General features: G+C 37.9%; 1 protein-coding gene across 1 annotated transcript; it reads right to left on the bottom strand.

Moving 5' to 3' along the window:
- Positions 1-8,528: 8,528 nt before the first annotated feature.
- Positions 8,529-16,809, bottom strand: LOC121406362 (coelenterazine h 2-monooxygenase-like). Its single transcript, XM_041597401.1, has 3 exons — positions 16,378-16,809; positions 15,550-15,625; positions 8,529-9,187 (listed from the first exon to the last, which is right to left on the bottom strand). Exons 1-3 carry the CDS (start codon positions 16,807-16,809, stop codon positions 8,673-8,675), a joined length of 1,023 nt encoding a protein of 340 aa, XP_041453335.1. The 3' UTR covers positions 8,529-8,672.
- Positions 16,810-17,212: the final 403 nt, after the last annotated feature.

Here is a 17,212-nt window from a genome sequence, read left to right as displayed (position 1 = left end):
AGTTTAAATGCATTTGATCACTTTAGCAACTGTAATGAATAGAGTAAATTAGATAAATAGTAGGATGATTGTTATGTACTTATTTGTTAAAAACGACATTTGTAATACTACAGGGGCGCAAGGGTGGTGTCAATGGAGGGGCGGGGATGCAATTAAGACAACCCAAAGAAAACATCATTTTTTAAATCTTGTAATAGCAATGGTATCAATGGTATATTGTCCCCATAGTCCCCTGTGTTTTTAAAATTTATGAGGACAAAACTGTTTCTTCCCCACCCCTATTTCTTAAAGCCATAGCAGGGTGTTAAATCTATACCCCTTTAAAAAGTCGCGTGAAGTACCTTTTCTGGTAAGTTGACGGTATCAAACCAAGCAGAAAGATATCGGTAGTGATCAACAAAACGGTAGGAATGGTTAGCGAGCTTGTTCGAACGTCCCTGACCAATAAGATCAGGCGCATATGGAAGCAGGAGACCGTCAAAAACACGGATATACGTCGTGTCGTAATTCAATTTACTACACGACGTAAATAATTACGTAGTGTAGCAATTCGAATTACCACACGACGTAAATAATTACGTAGTGTAGTAATTCGAATTACTACACGACGCAATTCCGAATTACTGCCCAACCATTTAATGTCATGACGTTAAATGAATTAGTGTCGCTACATCAAATAATTAGGGTCGTGTAGTAATTCGAATTACTACACTACGTAAATAATTACGTAGTGTAGTAATTCCAATTACTACACTACCTAAATAATTACGTCGTGTAGTAAATAATTACTACACGACGTAATTCCGAATTACTGCTCAACGATTTAACGTCATGACGTTAAATGAATTAGTGTAGTGACGTTAAATCAACCAATGAGACCGTTCGTTATATGAGCGCAATGCGAAGAGCTGAGACTACAGAGTATTGTACAGGAACGTACCGGCAGGAAGTTTAATAGTTGGATGTTCGACATTTGATATTCAAACTGTGAAGTTGGTTTGATATTCAGGTTCGCTATTCAAATGTCTGTGAAGCTTGACCAATATTCGAGTCCGTCATTGCCACGGAACCGATCCGCATAGTACTGCCCCCCCCCCCAAAAAAAATGTTCTACAACCGAGAACAATAGGAAATGATAAAAGGAAAGAAAGGAAGAAAGATGAAAGATACGTTATTTTATGCATACCATGTCAAAATCAATCTCAAAGTTAAAGGTGTGTTTTTTCTCGCTGGCTCGAGACTTATTACGAAGCAAATTTTTGCTGCATGCGCCATTGTGTGCCCCCTCTTTTTGTTCGTATCACGCATTGAGCTTCGCCCTAATGCTCGGGCACAATCATAAAACATCCTGTTCATACAATGATATGACCCCTCCGTTCTCCCTTCTTTTCTCTCCCGTTCCCCTTCCTTTTCTTTCCAATCTCCCCCTTTAGCTTCTCTCTCTCCTATTATGTATTCTCTCTTTCCTTGTTTTTTTACTCTATCCACTTGCGGCACCAAGAGATTAGTCAGGAACGTGGTTCCCCATGCTTGAAATATTCCGTTTTAATTTTAGCCCCCCGTTAATGTGCATGCGCCGGGTAACCGAGTCAAGTTCTACAAGTTAGGGTAGGTGGTTACCCCGGATAGGCCGTCGGGATATTCCTGGGGGGGCCCTTTGAAAAAAAAATAAACAAAATGCGATAGACCTTTATTCCTTTAATTTTGTTAATTTGAGCCCCCTAAATGTGCATGCACCGGGTCAGACTAGTGTTTATATGGTTGCCCGAGTCAAGTTCTACAAGTTAGGATACGTGTTACCCCGGCTAGGCCGTCGGGGTATCCCTGGGGGGCCCCTCGAAAAAAAAAATTCTTGCCCTTTTATTCACTGACGTTTGTCCCCTAAATGTCCTCGTACTTGGGCAAGCCATTTGTTATGGTTGCCAAAGACGTGTTGCACCTGTAAAACCCCTTAGCTTTCAAAACCCCTGAATATATTTTAATATCGAATGTTGGTCAAGCTTCACAGGCGTTTGAATATCGAACCTGAATATCAAACCAACTTCACAGTTTGAATATCGAATATCGAACATCCAACTAACTTCCTGCCGGTACGTTCCTGTACAACACTCTGTAGTCTCAGCTCTTCGCATTGCGCTCATATAACGAACGGTCTCATTGGTTGATTTAACGTCACTACACTAATTCATTTAACGTCATGACGTTAAATCGTTGAGCAGTAATTCGGAATTACGTCGTGTAGTAATTATTTACTACACGACGTAATTATTTAGGTAGTGTAGTAATTGGAATTACTACACTACGTAATTATTTACGTAGTGTAGTAATTCGAATTACTACACGACCTTAATTATTTGATGTAGCGACACTAATACATTTAACGTCATGACATTAAATGGTTGGGCAGTAATTCGGAATTGCGTCGTGTAGTAATTCGAATTACTACACTACGTAATTATTTACGTCGTGTGGTAATTCGAATTGCTACACTACGTAATTATTTACGTCGTGTGGTAATTCGAATTGCTACACTACGTAATTATTTACGTCGTGTAGTAAATTGAATTACGACACGACGTATATCCGTGTTTTTGACGGTCTCCTGCTTCCATAGGCGCAAGGCACCGAGCGACGGGTTCCACGCGAGGTATAATATTCCTCCACAGGTATGAAGACGTCGGGTTACCATGAAGGAATATAACTGCGTGTTTATTGCCACTGGTTTTTACAGCATCCGAGTCGTAATACGACATCTTCTCACCCAAGACCTCGGCTGTCTGACATTTTCCCCACCACTCGTCGGCCGTTACAAGCGGTGGTAAGGTGGACTGAGACCGTGATGAGACAACTGTGGCAACTCTCTTTACCCTGGTAGCCACATTCTTGTATCCGAACAAGGTTTGCAGACGACTTACTGCACAACGGACCGCCATCTTAGCAATTTAATCAAGAACAGATCATACTTCTTTCCCGGCGTCAAGGGTATTGGGACCTTTAGACCTTTCTAGTATGTTTGGTTTCCATATATATAAATATTATCATATGGGACGTGAATGTTGCTGTATCAATATTTGCATCTATTGTAGAATAAAACGGTATAGCTGAGGTAATCGGGAAAGTGGCAATGATGTAATGACATGTTTGTATTTCAATGATAGTATTACGAGAGGGAGCTCGAGATTGCGCGTGGGGGCGATGTATTCAAGAGAGGTGGCTACGGGGGTGGTTACCAGGAGAAGGGTGTTTAGGTGAGAGGGCGGATGGAGGTAGCTTGATAACATCGAATAATAACCTATTCTAGTTAGGGAGGGAGCAAGGGGCGGCGGAGCGAATTTAGAAGTGAGGGTGGGCAGAGAGGAAAAAGGGCATTTTTTTTATTTCGAAAAGGACACTATCTTAAAAAAAGAAAAAAATGACTTATCTACAGTAGTGAACCAAAATTTTGGAGGAGGCTAGATGAGTCATATCACGTAAAATTATAAGAAGCTGCAAGCGAGCAAAAATTTTGACATTCTTAAAATGAAAATGTAATTTTAAAAATATCATATTTCACCCTTCTCTCCTTCCTTTTCTTCCTTTGTTTTTTTTTGGGGGGGGTCGTAATTTTTTTTCGGGGGGGGGGGGGGGGCTATAACCCCCCATCAGTATGTCACTGCTTATAGCTACCCCACTCACATGACTCATGAAACTTAAGGCACGTAGGATTATTTTCACATTTTTTTTCTTGATAAGATATTGTTTTCTTGTTTCCAAGGGATACTGTTAACACGTAACGGGTCAAAGGGTGCACAGAGCACATTCCCTGGCCAAAAAGGGGCACTGATTCGAGAAGGAGCACTTACAAAAGGCAAGGGAGCAATTATTTCTCACACATAAAACGGGTCCTCCTCAGCCCCCCCCCCCCCCAGGTTCGCCGCCCCTGGAGGGAGCTACTAATCAAAGTTCATAATTCATTTAGAGCATACTTCCGTATGATTTTTGGCCAGTGGCGGTACCGAGCAGAATTTGAATTGAATGGAACTGACAAGATGAGGCTGAACTATATACATTTGTGTTTCTTGTGGGTGCTGATTAACGGATGCCAAAAGGAAGCGGACATGGGGAGACAAGAGAAAGGGAGAGAGAGGGGGAGAGAGGAAAAAGAAGAGAGAGTGTGGAGGAAAGAGTGGGGAAGGGGGTGGGAGGCAGTGGTGGATGCATTTTCGAGGGTGATTTTTCTTGTTATTATGAACATTTATTGATTTTAGTTTTTAAAGTAGACTTGACATTCTTGTTCATCAAAACCAGCCTTGATGTCATTATACGTACATAATTGTCATGATTGTGTGAGCGAGTCGAGCGCGCGAGAGGAAATCACACTTTTGATAATAAGGATTTGGTACTAGGTACGTCACTATGATCGCGGCGGTAATCGTTTTTTTTTATCCATCCTGTATCTGAATTCTTCTTCCTCCTCCTATTCTTCTCCTCCTGTTTCTCATCATCATCATCTTCTTATTTCCCTCCCTTTCTCCCCCTTCGCCCTCCTTTCTGTTTTCTACATTTTTTTGCGGTGGGGGAGGGGCTGGCCTCACTCCCTGGATCCGCCAATGCACTGCATTGGTGTTGGTGTTAAATCAACACCGGAGTTTTTGCAGTGTGGTTAAGTATGTGGGCTGCAGAGAGAATATTGTCTCGCAATGGGGCCACTTTGCGACCAAGGAAAAAAAGAAGAAAGGGAAAGGAAAAGAGGTAAACGATATATTTTTTTTGAACATCATGTAAAAATTTAGCACAAAATTAGATCTTTGTATAAAAATTCAAATCTCGCTCGTAGCATCTTAGAAATTTTGCTCCATAAGGAATATATTTGCCCCCCCTCAAAATTGTTTGGTTTATTATGGCGCTGCATAGAAGTATATTTACCTTCAAAGAGCCAAATACAACCAGAGAAGTTGTAACCTTATTTTCAGCCCCATTTTCTCTCCTAATCGTTCCTAATCTTTGAAAATGTTGTGATCACATGTAATCCAATTCCTTAATCTTCTTGAATAAACTGTAAATAGTGTATTTCGATCCGATTCTTAATGAAACATAAAATACAAAAGGGGAAGTTATGACCCTAAAATCGTCATTCTATCTTAAGAAGAAATAATGATATTATGAACATAACATAATGATAATGTTGCATAAACTAGATAAAACAAACGAAAATGATGAATAATTTCCTCTTTCAAGGGCGCGTCAGATTTGAGACGCCTTAGTAGTTATGTATTTAAACATTCATGTTGACGAATAGTCTCGCAACAACAGTGGCTACCCTGGGTAAATATGCCGCTATTATTATTATTACTACTACGGCGGCGGTATGGGGAGTCTAAAACAGCTGTTTTATTAGTTTCAATTCAAACTACCTGTATGTAGTTGGTACAAAAAATGTTGAAACGGCTGTTTTCGACTTGCCGTACGGCCGTCATAGAGCAAATGTGACCATGGTATCATTCGCTTTTTTTTAGGACAGCCTATTCTGATTGAAAACAAAAACCGTGATTCGTTAATGTAAATGTATCGTGTTTGCCAGAAGATTGTAACTCATTTTCATACTCTCTAGGCACAGACCCTAACTGAGTCTTTGATCAAGGGTGGGTCTTGAGGAGGTTTTAAAAGAACTTATTACTTAAGTCTTCTTTTTCGTAACTTCATCACACAGTGATTATCATTCTGACTAATATCACTCCCTGAATTTCGGACCGTTCTATTTCAAGAAACCGGGCTATGTTGCTAAAAAAATAATCTCTTCATGTGGGCATGACGTGGTCTAGTGGTTCTGACTCTCGTCGTTCAAACAGAGGGTCGTGGGTTCGAATCGTAGCCATGACGTGTTTTCCTTCAGCAAGAAAGTTATCCACACTGTACTGCACTCGACCCACGTGAGGTGAATGAGTACCCGGTAGGATTAATTCCTTCCATGCATTGAGTGCCGTTGATGGTAGCTCGAGCTAAAGCCGGGGTAATATTAGCAAGCGCTTTGTATCATCGGGCAAAAAGCGCTATATAAATCCAGCTATTATTATTATTATCATTATTATTATGTAGGCCTAAAATAATCTATTTCACTTATGAATAAAAACGTCTAGGCAAGATGCCAACTGTGAATACATATATATTTTCCACGGGTAGAATCTATATAAACAAATCAAGTCCAAGCAAATCAAATGCACGCACCCTTATGTATCATAAGCCAGAAATACAGAGATAATACAGTCAGGTTCATGTCAATTTGGCAGTTTTCTTTTGGCAGAGCTCCCATTGATTATTGAACTTTTTGCGAAAGTGTTATTGCAGACAAGGGCGTTTATGTTGCAGAAGAAATCGCCGTTGATATTCACTATCACTCTTTCTCTCTCTTTCGATCCGTTGTCTTTCTTTCTTTTATTCTTTCCTCCTTTCTTTCGTTCTTTTGTTCTTTCATTCTTTCTTTTTTTCCCCTTTTTTCTGTACTCATTCATTTATTTATTCTTTTTTCTTGTCTTTTCGATCCCTCTCCTTTCTTTTCCATTGTCTCTTTTTTTCGTTTCTCTTTTCTATCCCTTTTCATTTCGAATAAGTATAACAGAGCATTTAGGACTGATTGGCAGTGTATAGATTTTTTTATTTAATAGGCCTATATTTATGTTTGGATATAAAATTTGTTGAAGTGCAACTGCTTATGTCTTATTTAAATGCATCTTAAAAAAAGCTGAAAAATGTACAAAAAATTATGCTAGTAATTAAAAAATTACAAAAATAGCACTTGGGATAAATTCCACACATTTATGTCAGTGGGTTAGAGATGACTCGGAATGGCGTTAGCTGGTGCATGTCTCAGCTCTTATTTGCAGAGGTAAAATGACCGGCTAAAATGAATATGACTAGAAATGATCACTTGAGAATTGAGTACATACAGTCAGAGTAGATAGGAAATATATCACTCTGACTCAGAATCGACTTGATTATCTCTACGCTATGCAGAATCAAATTTCTGGGATCGACAAAAATATTTTCATATTTTGAAATTAAAAACACAAATATATTACAGTTTATGCCAAACTTGCATCGACAAGACTTCTGCAAATCATTCTTTTAAAATTAAACTGAGAACTTTGATTTTACATCCGATATTGATTTTTTTATTTAATGCTTGTTAGTCTTTCTCCTCTTTTTCAAATGAGTAATGTCATCGATACATTAGTCTCTTGTTCAAATCAAAATTATGTGTGGCTAGACTTGTCCTATAATTATATCAAAAACTTACATAGTACCGGTTTGTGTGATTAGGTACTTTCAAAAAATAAAGACGAGATACCTAAACCTTGTAGATATAGGGAATCAAATACATCAAAGAAGAAAGTTCTTTGGAATATCTACTAGAATATGCCCCCGTAAATTCCACTTCAGATTCATTATGTTTAGTTCACATATGTTAAAATTACAAGAGATTCTGTCGGTAACACGTCGAGGTCGGTTTTTCACAAGTCGAATAATCGCCGAACTTTGAGCAATATTTGAGACTAGATTATTAAAAACAAAATGTGTTGCCGCATCTTCCAAAGTAAAATATGCCATAATCGAAAGATTATATATAAAGCTGGACCACTCGGCAGAACAGTTGTGCTGCAATGGCTCAGCTGAGTAGGGCGATCCATCCAATGTTATTTTATCATGTATTATTATGTTGTGATTTTATATGTATTGTTTTTTATATTGGTAAGTATAATAAAATAACAAATCTGTGGTGCCAAAGAGATTCGACTTAGGAGGAGTCGCCAGTCCAACATGGTGAACCAGATTCTCACGATATTGCTTTGCATGTGTTTAAGATTCTTTATCAGTTTGACTTGGAATATGATCAATTTCGTTCCGCAAGTAAAAAGTTTTGTTCTAGGTGTATCTAAATTCAATTACGTCTTCGACACTACGAAAAGGGAGATGGGATTGATCTATCAAGGTAATGTGTTTGAATCATACCACCTCAGTATGCATACATATTAGAAGCTTGCATGACATCTAGCTAGCTGAACATTTTTGTACAGAGGAAATTATTTTTATATACACTGTAGAAAATTTATCCTTAAAACATGTAAAATAAAAGAAGTTCCTGCAGCAGTGTCTCGAGAACACCTGTAATCATACCAGATTGCGTAATCTTACAGGAAATTGGTATTTGGTGTATGGAACCTTACAAATTTCCTGTAAGAAAACATTCTTTTCCCACTTTTTAACAAACCTGTTCAGGTAAATTGCAGAAAAATTCCTGTTTCATGCATTTACAGAATGATTCTGTTTAATATTACTTTCTGCAAAATCTTTTTTTCCCTGTAAAATCAGGGTTTCTTTGAACAGTGTAGCTGGAATCATGGTTCAGAAAAAAAGAAGAGTTTCATAGGCTATATGAGGCGACATCTACATAGTCCTTTCTTAGATTGAACAAACTTCAAAAATTGTTTTATGCTATGTACAGTCCCACCGACGAACCTACTCCAAACCGACTGATGGCATGCCATTGGAATTACGCGATTTAGCATAGTCGGTCTGGAGTCGATATTATTGGTATGGTGGTAGCGTTATCAAGCATAGATATAAAATAGCCCAGATTTTTAGGGGGGATGTATGTAAGTTTACTACATTCTATAATTCATTTCCAAGCTATAAGTCTATTCATAAATTTCTGATAAGAATTCCTTGATATGATCCCCTATCTGGATGGGAGAGTCTTCTTGGAGGAAATGGTGGCCCTCGCACCTGACCTTCTTCTGGTTGGGCCAATCTTCGGTGATCCTCTCGATCCAGTCACTGATGACTCCAGGAGTGGCCAGGATGCAGAGTTTGGGTAGATCCGCCGAGTCCTTGAGGAAAGCGTTGTAGGTCGTAGCTCTGACGATCATTTCGTCCGGGCCTTCACCCAAGATGGGGATCTCGCGGGGCCATGTCAGGGTCGGACGTCGGTCCTCCCCGGGGTTCTTGAAGGGCTGGCGGTAGGCATCCATCTCCTCAACCCGCAGCTTCCGGATGACGGCGAAAGGGAGGAGCTGTTCCACAAAAAAGTTCTCCTTCAGGACCATCTCTTCACCGGCCTCGGAGCGGATATCCTGGAATTTTTCCCTCATGCTGTCGTCCAAGAGCTCCCATAATGGAAGGGCTTGTACGATACTCTCCATATGCACCAGACCTAAAGGAAAGGACAATGTTCACAATTACAATCGTATATTACTACGCATAGTTTGGCGGTGACTTTACTCAAAGACAACCCCTCGATCCCTGGATATAATAAAGTCCATCAGAATAATTGTTATAGAAATACTGTATGTATAGAAATAATGTATGTTCTGACATAATTGACTAAATGTAGTGTCCATAAAAACTTCATTAAAATGTCCGTCATTCACATGTTATTTTATTTCATTTTTTATTTAATATGAATTTATGTTAATAAAGTTGGTTGTGAACCCGGGCTGTAAATTCATATTTTGACTCTTGGTGGTTAATATACGCACTTGGTACCCAAAACAAATGTGAAAAGTTATATTTTTAAAATAAAAAATGTTCACAAATCTCACCAAAATTGTGTACGAAATTTTTCAACTTCCCTTAAAAACTGAAAAAATGTTCCAATGACAAACTCAGTTTGTTCGCTCCCTCAGTTTAGAGTTTCTTTAAAAAAAAGTTAGACGTCTCCCCCCCCCCATCCTCTAAAAAAAAGATCGGCATACGGCCATGAGTAAATTATCTTTTTATGTGAATCTCTCTCCTGTATTCTTCCTCCGCTAAGGTCGGAGATCAACGGCGCCGTTGGAAGGGCCGCTATTCATTTAAGGCTCTTAATGATGCAATCATGAAGCACTGAGTAAGTTTTGACGAGTTGTGGAGGTTGCGTAAGAAGTATAGAATAAGCGTATGTAATTGGGCTTTTGTGTTGCTGCTAATACGCTCCGGAGGTAGAAAAAGGACCGAATCAAGAAATAAACATCCTCTTTTAGATATTTTAATTTGATATGGAACTTGAAAAGCCCATGTGTAACCCCCCTCCCCCCTCCCGGAAAACCAGACGTCCACCACAGTCTGGCGACTGGCTAACCCTTTCCTGTTCGAGATGTGACCAGGATATCACGTTATATATTGCCATTCAGCAAAAAGGGATTTCCCCGCAATTGAGAAGTTGTATATTTGTATTAGAGAGAGTGCCGTGTATTTTTGCGAATTATCTCCCCAATAAAGTGCCAAGAATCGCCGGCGGAACAAACTGGTCGCGCGTTTCCGTTTTACACCCTGGCGAAGGCATTTTCCGGAAAAGTAGCCAAAAAGCGACTAGTGAAGAGTCTACACACGTCGCTGGTTGCATGCAGCGTGCGACACAGGCGAGTCCACCACCGCATGCAATTTGCACGTACAATTACTGATCAGAGCACAGAGTTCCTCGGCACTTCATGTACAGAGAGAGCGGCAGTCAGGAGTGAAATCCGAACATGCTTTTGCAGTCGCGTTGATGATAGTTTTTTTCTAAAAATAAATTATTAACTAAATGAATAGAGTGACAGACAAAATCAAAATAAACAGATACTTATAATGGAAAGACAAATTGAAGTTTGATGGATTGATACACTGAGAAGCTGCCGAAAGATAGATATAGAAGACTGATAATTAGATAGAGACAAGATAGACAGATAGATAGATAGATAGAAATAGAGAGAGAGAGAGAGAGAGAGAGGTGGATAGAGAGATAGAAAGAGAGAGAAAGAGTGAGAGATGGATGGATAGATAGAGAGGGGGAGAGACAGAGAGGTTGATATATAGAGGGAGAGGGGGAGAGAGAGAAACTTAGATAGAGAGAGAGAGAGTTGTAGATAGAAATATGGACGGACAAAGAGAAAGAGAGAAAAAAGACAGACAGATGCTAGAGGAGGAGAGAGATAGAGAATTTGAGAGACAGATAGATAGATGTTAGATAGAAAGATAAAGAATGAGAGAGACAGAGAAGATCGATAGACAAATTAACAGATAGATAGATACATAGATATATAGATAGAGAGAAATAGAGAAAGACAGACAGATGGATAGATAGAGATAGATAGATGAGAGATAGATAGATGTTAGATAGATAAAGAGGGAGAGAGACAAATAATATTAACAAATTAACAGAAAGATAAGTTAAAAAATAGATAGATAAATAGATAGAGAGAATAAGAGAAAGACAGACAGATGGATAGATAGATAGATAGAGAGAGAGAGATGTTGAATAGATAATTAAAGAATGAGAGAGACAGAGAAGATTATTAACAAATTAACAGATAGATAGATACTCTAGTTAAAAAATAGATTAATAGATAGAGAGAAATAGAGAAAGACAGACAGATGGATAGATAGATGGATAGAGAGATAGAGAATTTGAGAGATAGATAGATGTCAGATAGATCAAGAATGAGAGAGAAGAGCGACAAATTAACAGATAGATACTGTAGTTTATACATAGGTAGGTAGAGAGAGAGAAATAGAGAAAGACAGACAGATCACAGATGGATGGATAGATAGAGAGAGATAGAGAATTTGAGATAGATAGATGTTAGATAAAGAATGAGAGAGACAGAGAAGATTATTAGATAGATAGATACTGCAGTTACATAGATAGATAGATAGAGATAGAATTTGAGAGATAGATATCAGATATATAGACAGATAGAGAGAAAGACAGACATCAGCAAATCGGCAAGGCAAATGATGAAGGCAAACATTCGTATTGAACCTGGAAAGTATAAGCTCAGCTACATTTGCAAGTACGGTATGTTCTGCGGATAACTTCGGTGCGGACTTTGGATCGCGCGCCCAGCTGATAACGTAAACAAACGTAGACGTAGACTCTTCACTAGTCGCTTTTTGGCTTCTTTTTCCGGAAAATGCCTTCGCCAGGGTGTAAAACGGAAACGCGCAAACTGCGCGTGTTTTGAAGCCCGGTTAACTTAGGTCATGGTCTAACTCTGTGCTGAAATTATAGACAGCCAAGAATGTCATAACTTTGTTTTTCAAAAAAACTGTGCATTTCATTTTTTGGTTGCAATCCTTTATGTTTGGATTTGAAATCAATAAAAATAAACTTGAAACTTTTGTCTATTTCCAAACAGTGGCGAAACTGTGGGAGGGGGACGGGGTACGTGCCCCCATCGACTTGCAAAAAAAACGGGAGAAAAGGGGGGAAAGAGGGAGAAAGAAAGAGAAACGTAGTGGGGAAGAAAAAAATATTGCATAATTTGTTATTATATTACATAAGAGATATTTTTTCATAACTTTATGACAAATAATTTGCTTAGGGCTTATGTGTTTACACTCCTGGAGCTCGCATTGTTTGTTAAATGAGATAAATAATCATGTTCAAGGGGATAGAATGGCACTAAAACAGCCCGTTTTCACACTTCTAGCTTATTATTAAATGTAGTTGCATATGCTTTTTTATGACCACGTAAAGTGGTTGCCTCCATTTTTGGTATGAATGTAAAACATTTCCGGTCCGTACTTACGTTTGCAGCAGTGAATTGCTGAGATATTTATGCTCTTCACGAATTCTTGAATAAAACAGTTTTCAGGGGCCGCGGGAGCGGGGGGGAGGGGGGTTGGCTTCAGACCCCCCCCCCCTTTCAAAAACTTTTTCAAAAAACGTATAAATGACCATATGATTGTGATTTTAACATGGTCAGCCCCCCCCCCCCCATTTGAAAACCGTTCCGCGGCCCCTGGTTCTTAAAGTGTCCCCTTTTCGGGTCTGAATATCAACAATTTTCAGCTCGCGCTTCGCTCTCGCATCATTTCGGTTAATAAAATACGTGTGGTCTTCATGAATTTCAAAAACAAGCCTTAGAATGCATCTCTTCATGTCTGAATATCAAAATAAAATGTTAAGCTCACTTCAATGTCTTAGTGAGATGCGTATCATGTTTTTGGCTACAAAAAGTTCTTCATGTGTTAATGTGTATTCTAAAGAAGATATATATATATATATATCCGCACGCGATTGACACTCGCATTAGATGACTATGGTGAAAAATGAACTCGCATGCTCGTCATGAATTCCGAAAAAATAGTCCTTACAATGTTCGTTTGGGATGGTGTCTTTATTAATTTCATTTATTCAATTTAATTAATTTCATTTATTTATTCATTGATCCAACAAAATTTATAATGCAATAATTACAATAAATAAAACATAACATCAGAAATATAAATGACGTAAATATTCAAATGAATCAAATATAAAGAACATACCTCTGATACAGAAGATGATATTTCCAATTTTATAATAACAATATGCAAGATATGTTGGGGAAATGGACCGGCCCATTGAAATGCAAAGCTTGTAAAGTGTGGACCACTCAAGAAGAAAAAAAGTATATCACTTAATCTATATGGGCCAAAGGAAGCAGCAATACAAAATAGATAATGAAATAAAGATATAAAAAATTATTACAGTAAAGGAAATTAATATCAAAAGGTGAGCAGAGACAAAAAAGACACGAAGACAAAACAAAACAACAACAACAACAACAAAAATAAGACACACAAAACAACAGAGTAAAAATAAACAAACATTGCTGCACAAACTGCTAAAATCAGAAGAAGTGAGAAATGGAGAAAGAGAAAGGCAAAGAGAGTGAGTGAGAGAGAGAGAGGGAGAGAGGATGAGAGAAGTGTAGTCAATCTAACACAATCACCGAGGGTAATCTGTAAACAGGTAAACATTAAATGAACAAACAAATTATAGAGGTAAAGGAATCAATGTGAGGTATTGTAAGACTGTAACAAAATGAATTTTAATTTTCTTTTAAATGGATTAAGAGAAGGAAAAACTTGATATCTGGGTGAAGAGAGTTCCAAAATTTTGGGCCCCTATATATAAATGTATTTTGAGCGAACAGCATTCTAAGCACAGGCAAATAAAGATCATCGCGACGTCTAATAGAGTAATTGTGTGAGGAGCTATTTTTAAAGAACCAGTCATGAAAAATAAGAGGAAGCATATTATTATTGTATTGGTACATAAATTGCCCAAGCTGGAGTAGGTAAAGATCACCGATCTTCAAAATTTTGTTTTCGTAAAAAATAGGATCAGTGTGGAAACATACATGGGAAGAAAAAACAAGTCGAAGTGCTTTCTTTTGCAGCAATAAAATCCTGGTAAGTAAAGTTATGAGTGTTTCCCAATACTAAGAAGACCGTAAAGAAGATATGGTAATACTAAAGAAGAGTATAGTGTGAGTAAGGAAGCTAGTCGACGGGAGGAACATTCTTAATTTATTCATGACACAATATTACGAGAAATTGTTTTGCAAATATTATCAATATGACACTTCCAAGAAAGTTTGTCTACAGTGACACCTAAAAAATCAATATTCGATACACATTCCCATTGAAAATTATCAAACTTAATACTATCAGGTAATGAATTTAAGATGTTACTATACAACATGTATTTTGTTTTTTTCTTCAATATTAAGAGAAAGTTTGTTACTTCTAATTCATTCGAGTAATTTTAGGCAGTTCTTGATTGATTGTTTGAACAAGAGAGTGTGGGTCTTTATCAGAAAAAATAAATCGGTGTCATCAGCAAAGATTATGAAAGACAACATATCAGATGATCTGCAAAAATCGTTAATATATATTGTGAAAAGAATAGGTCCCAAAAGGCTTCCTTGTGGCACACCGCAATTAATGTCCTATAAGTTGGAAGAATGGTCATTCAGTGAAACAAATTGTTTTCGATTGGAAAGGTAATTCCTGAACCACTCCAAAGCCTTGCCACGTATACCATAATGAAAAAGTTTGCTAAGTAATATTTCGTGGTTGATTGTATCAAAGGCCTTGGATATAGGTCAAGGAATATACCAACCATATGAGAAGATTTATCTAAGACATGAGCTACCTTTTCAATGAATGACAAAAGAGCATGAACGGTACTGTGTTTTTCTTTAAAGCCGAATTGAAAATTTGAGAATATATCATGTTCTTTTAAGAAAGTGAAAGTTCGAAAATATATGATTTTTCTAAAATTTTTGAAAAACACGGTAGTAAAAAGAGATTGGACGATAATTATTAACACTCAGCCTGTCCCCCTTTTTATACAATGGGATAACTTTAGCGATTTTCATAGAATCAGGAACTTGCCCGTTAGTTAAATATAAATTAAAAATATGAACTAGGGGAATAACAATGAATGGAATAATTGCTTTTACTATAATATTATTAATATCGTCATATCCAGAGCTTTTCTTGTTGCCTAAGTTAGAAATAATGTCCATGACTCCATGAATATGCGTTGGATTTAAAAAGAGCTATAAAAAAGAGCTTTAGCTATATATTAGGCACTTTACAGTTTTATGATTATATGTTGGGTCCCCCCATGCCTCTGCATTTCGGGGCACCCAAATCATTTATTATAATGATAGATATTTTAAAATATGTATTTGTGAAGTGATTTGTAATTAATTCACTAAGAAAGAATTTAAATTAAATTGAATTGTATAGAACTGAAAATAAGTGTAATTTGCTGACCTTCTAGTCTATTCCTGTGTTCATTGGACCAGTGAAATCCCAGGCCTGAACCCCAGTCATGGCACACTATGCTTACCTGAAAAAAAAAGAAAGATTAATTATTTTATGTAGGTGACCTACTGTCGTTTTTTTTTTTGATTGCCAACAATTGGTGTCATAAACTTTTCGTAGGCGAGTGCTAAAACTTTCCCCCATGTTCATTAGTCATAAAAGTTGTGTTATATAATTATTTGCATGTTTTAAATAAAATCATCAAAAACAGCAATCATGGCAATTAGTTTCCCCGTCACATAATCTACAGAAAATCGACAACATCGGCTTAAATGTTAGTGTAGCATCCATAGCAGAAAATATAAAAATAAGAGTTGCATTTCTATACCATTATATCTAATTCAGCGTGTACAGTGTGAACATCAGAAAGTGAGCGAAGTGAATGTACTATTGACTTTTTGTACTTCCTTCTGTTAAGGAAACTCATTACTCGTTTAAATGACAGTTCAAACGCATTCGATCATTTTAGCAACTGTAATGAATAGAGTAAATTAGATAAATAGTAAAAGGAAGACTGTTATGTACTTATTTGTTAAAAACAACATTTGCAATTTTACAGGGGCGCGATGGGTGGTGTCAATGGAGGGGTGGGGATGCAAGACAACCTAACGAAAACATAAATTTTTAAAAAAATCGTGTAATAGCAATGGTATATTGTCCCCACAGTCCCCTTTGTTTTTAAAATTTATGAGGACGAAACTATTTCTTCCCCACCCCTATTTCTTAAAGCCATAGCAGGGTGTTAAATCTACCCCTTTAAAAAGTCGCATGAAGTACCTTTTCTGGTAAGTTGACGGTATCAAACCAAGCAGATAGATATCGGTAGTGATCAACAAAACGGTAGGAATGGTTGGCGAGCTTGTTCGAACGTCCCTGACCAATAAGATCAGGCGCAAGACACCGAGCGACGGGTTCCACGCGAGGTATAATATTCCTCCACAGGTATGAAGACGTCGGGTTACCATGAAGGAATATAACTGCGTGTTTATTGCCACTGGTTTTTACAGCATCCGAGTCGTAATACGACATCTTCTCACCCAAGACCTCGGCTGTCTGACATTTTCCCCACCACTCGTCGGCCGTTACAAGCGGTGGTAAGGTGGACTGAGACCGTGATGAGACAACTGTGGCAACTCTCTTTACCCTGGTAGCCACATTCTTGTATCCGAACAAGGTTTGCAGACGACTTACTGCACAACGGACCGCCATCTTAGCAATTTAATCAAAAATAGATCATACTTCTGTCCCGGCGTCAAGGGTATTGGGACCTTTATACCTTTCTAGTACGTTTGGTTTCCATATATATAAATATTATCATATGGGGCGTGAATGTTGCTGTATCAATATTTGCATCTATTGTAGAATAAAACGGTATAGCTGAGGTAATCGGGAAAGTGGCAATGATGTAATGACATGTATTTATATATATTTCAATGACAATATTACGAGAGGGAGCTCGAGATTGCGCGTTGGGGCGATGTATTCAAGAGGTGGCTACTACGGGGGTGGCTACCAAGAGAAGGGTGTTTAGATGAGAGAGCGGATGGAGGTAGCTTGATAACATCGAATAATTCTATCTTTATAACCTATTCTAGTTCGGGATGGAGCAAGG

The sequence above is a fragment of the Lytechinus variegatus genome, chromosome 1 (assembly GCF_018143015.1).
Source record: "Lytechinus variegatus isolate NC3 chromosome 1, Lvar_3.0, whole genome shotgun sequence".
Taxonomy (NCBI): Eukaryota; Metazoa; Echinodermata; class Echinoidea; order Temnopleuroida; family Toxopneustidae; genus Lytechinus; species Lytechinus variegatus.
This window is presented reverse-complemented; position numbering and strand designations above follow the sequence as displayed.

Coding starts and splice junctions, on each gene's coding strand:
- LOC121406362 (XM_041597401.1), bottom strand. CDS start 16,809: ATGGCGGTCCGTTGTGCAGTAAGTCGTCTGCAAACCTTGTTCGGATAC. Junction 15,626..16,377: donor CCGTCAACTTACCAGAAAAG/GTACTTCATGCG, acceptor TTTTTTTTTCAG/GTAAGCATAGTGTGCCATGA. Junction 9,188..15,549: donor ACACAGGAATAGACTAGAAG/GTCAGCAAATTA, acceptor CCTTTCCTTTAG/GTCTGGTGCATATGGAGAGT.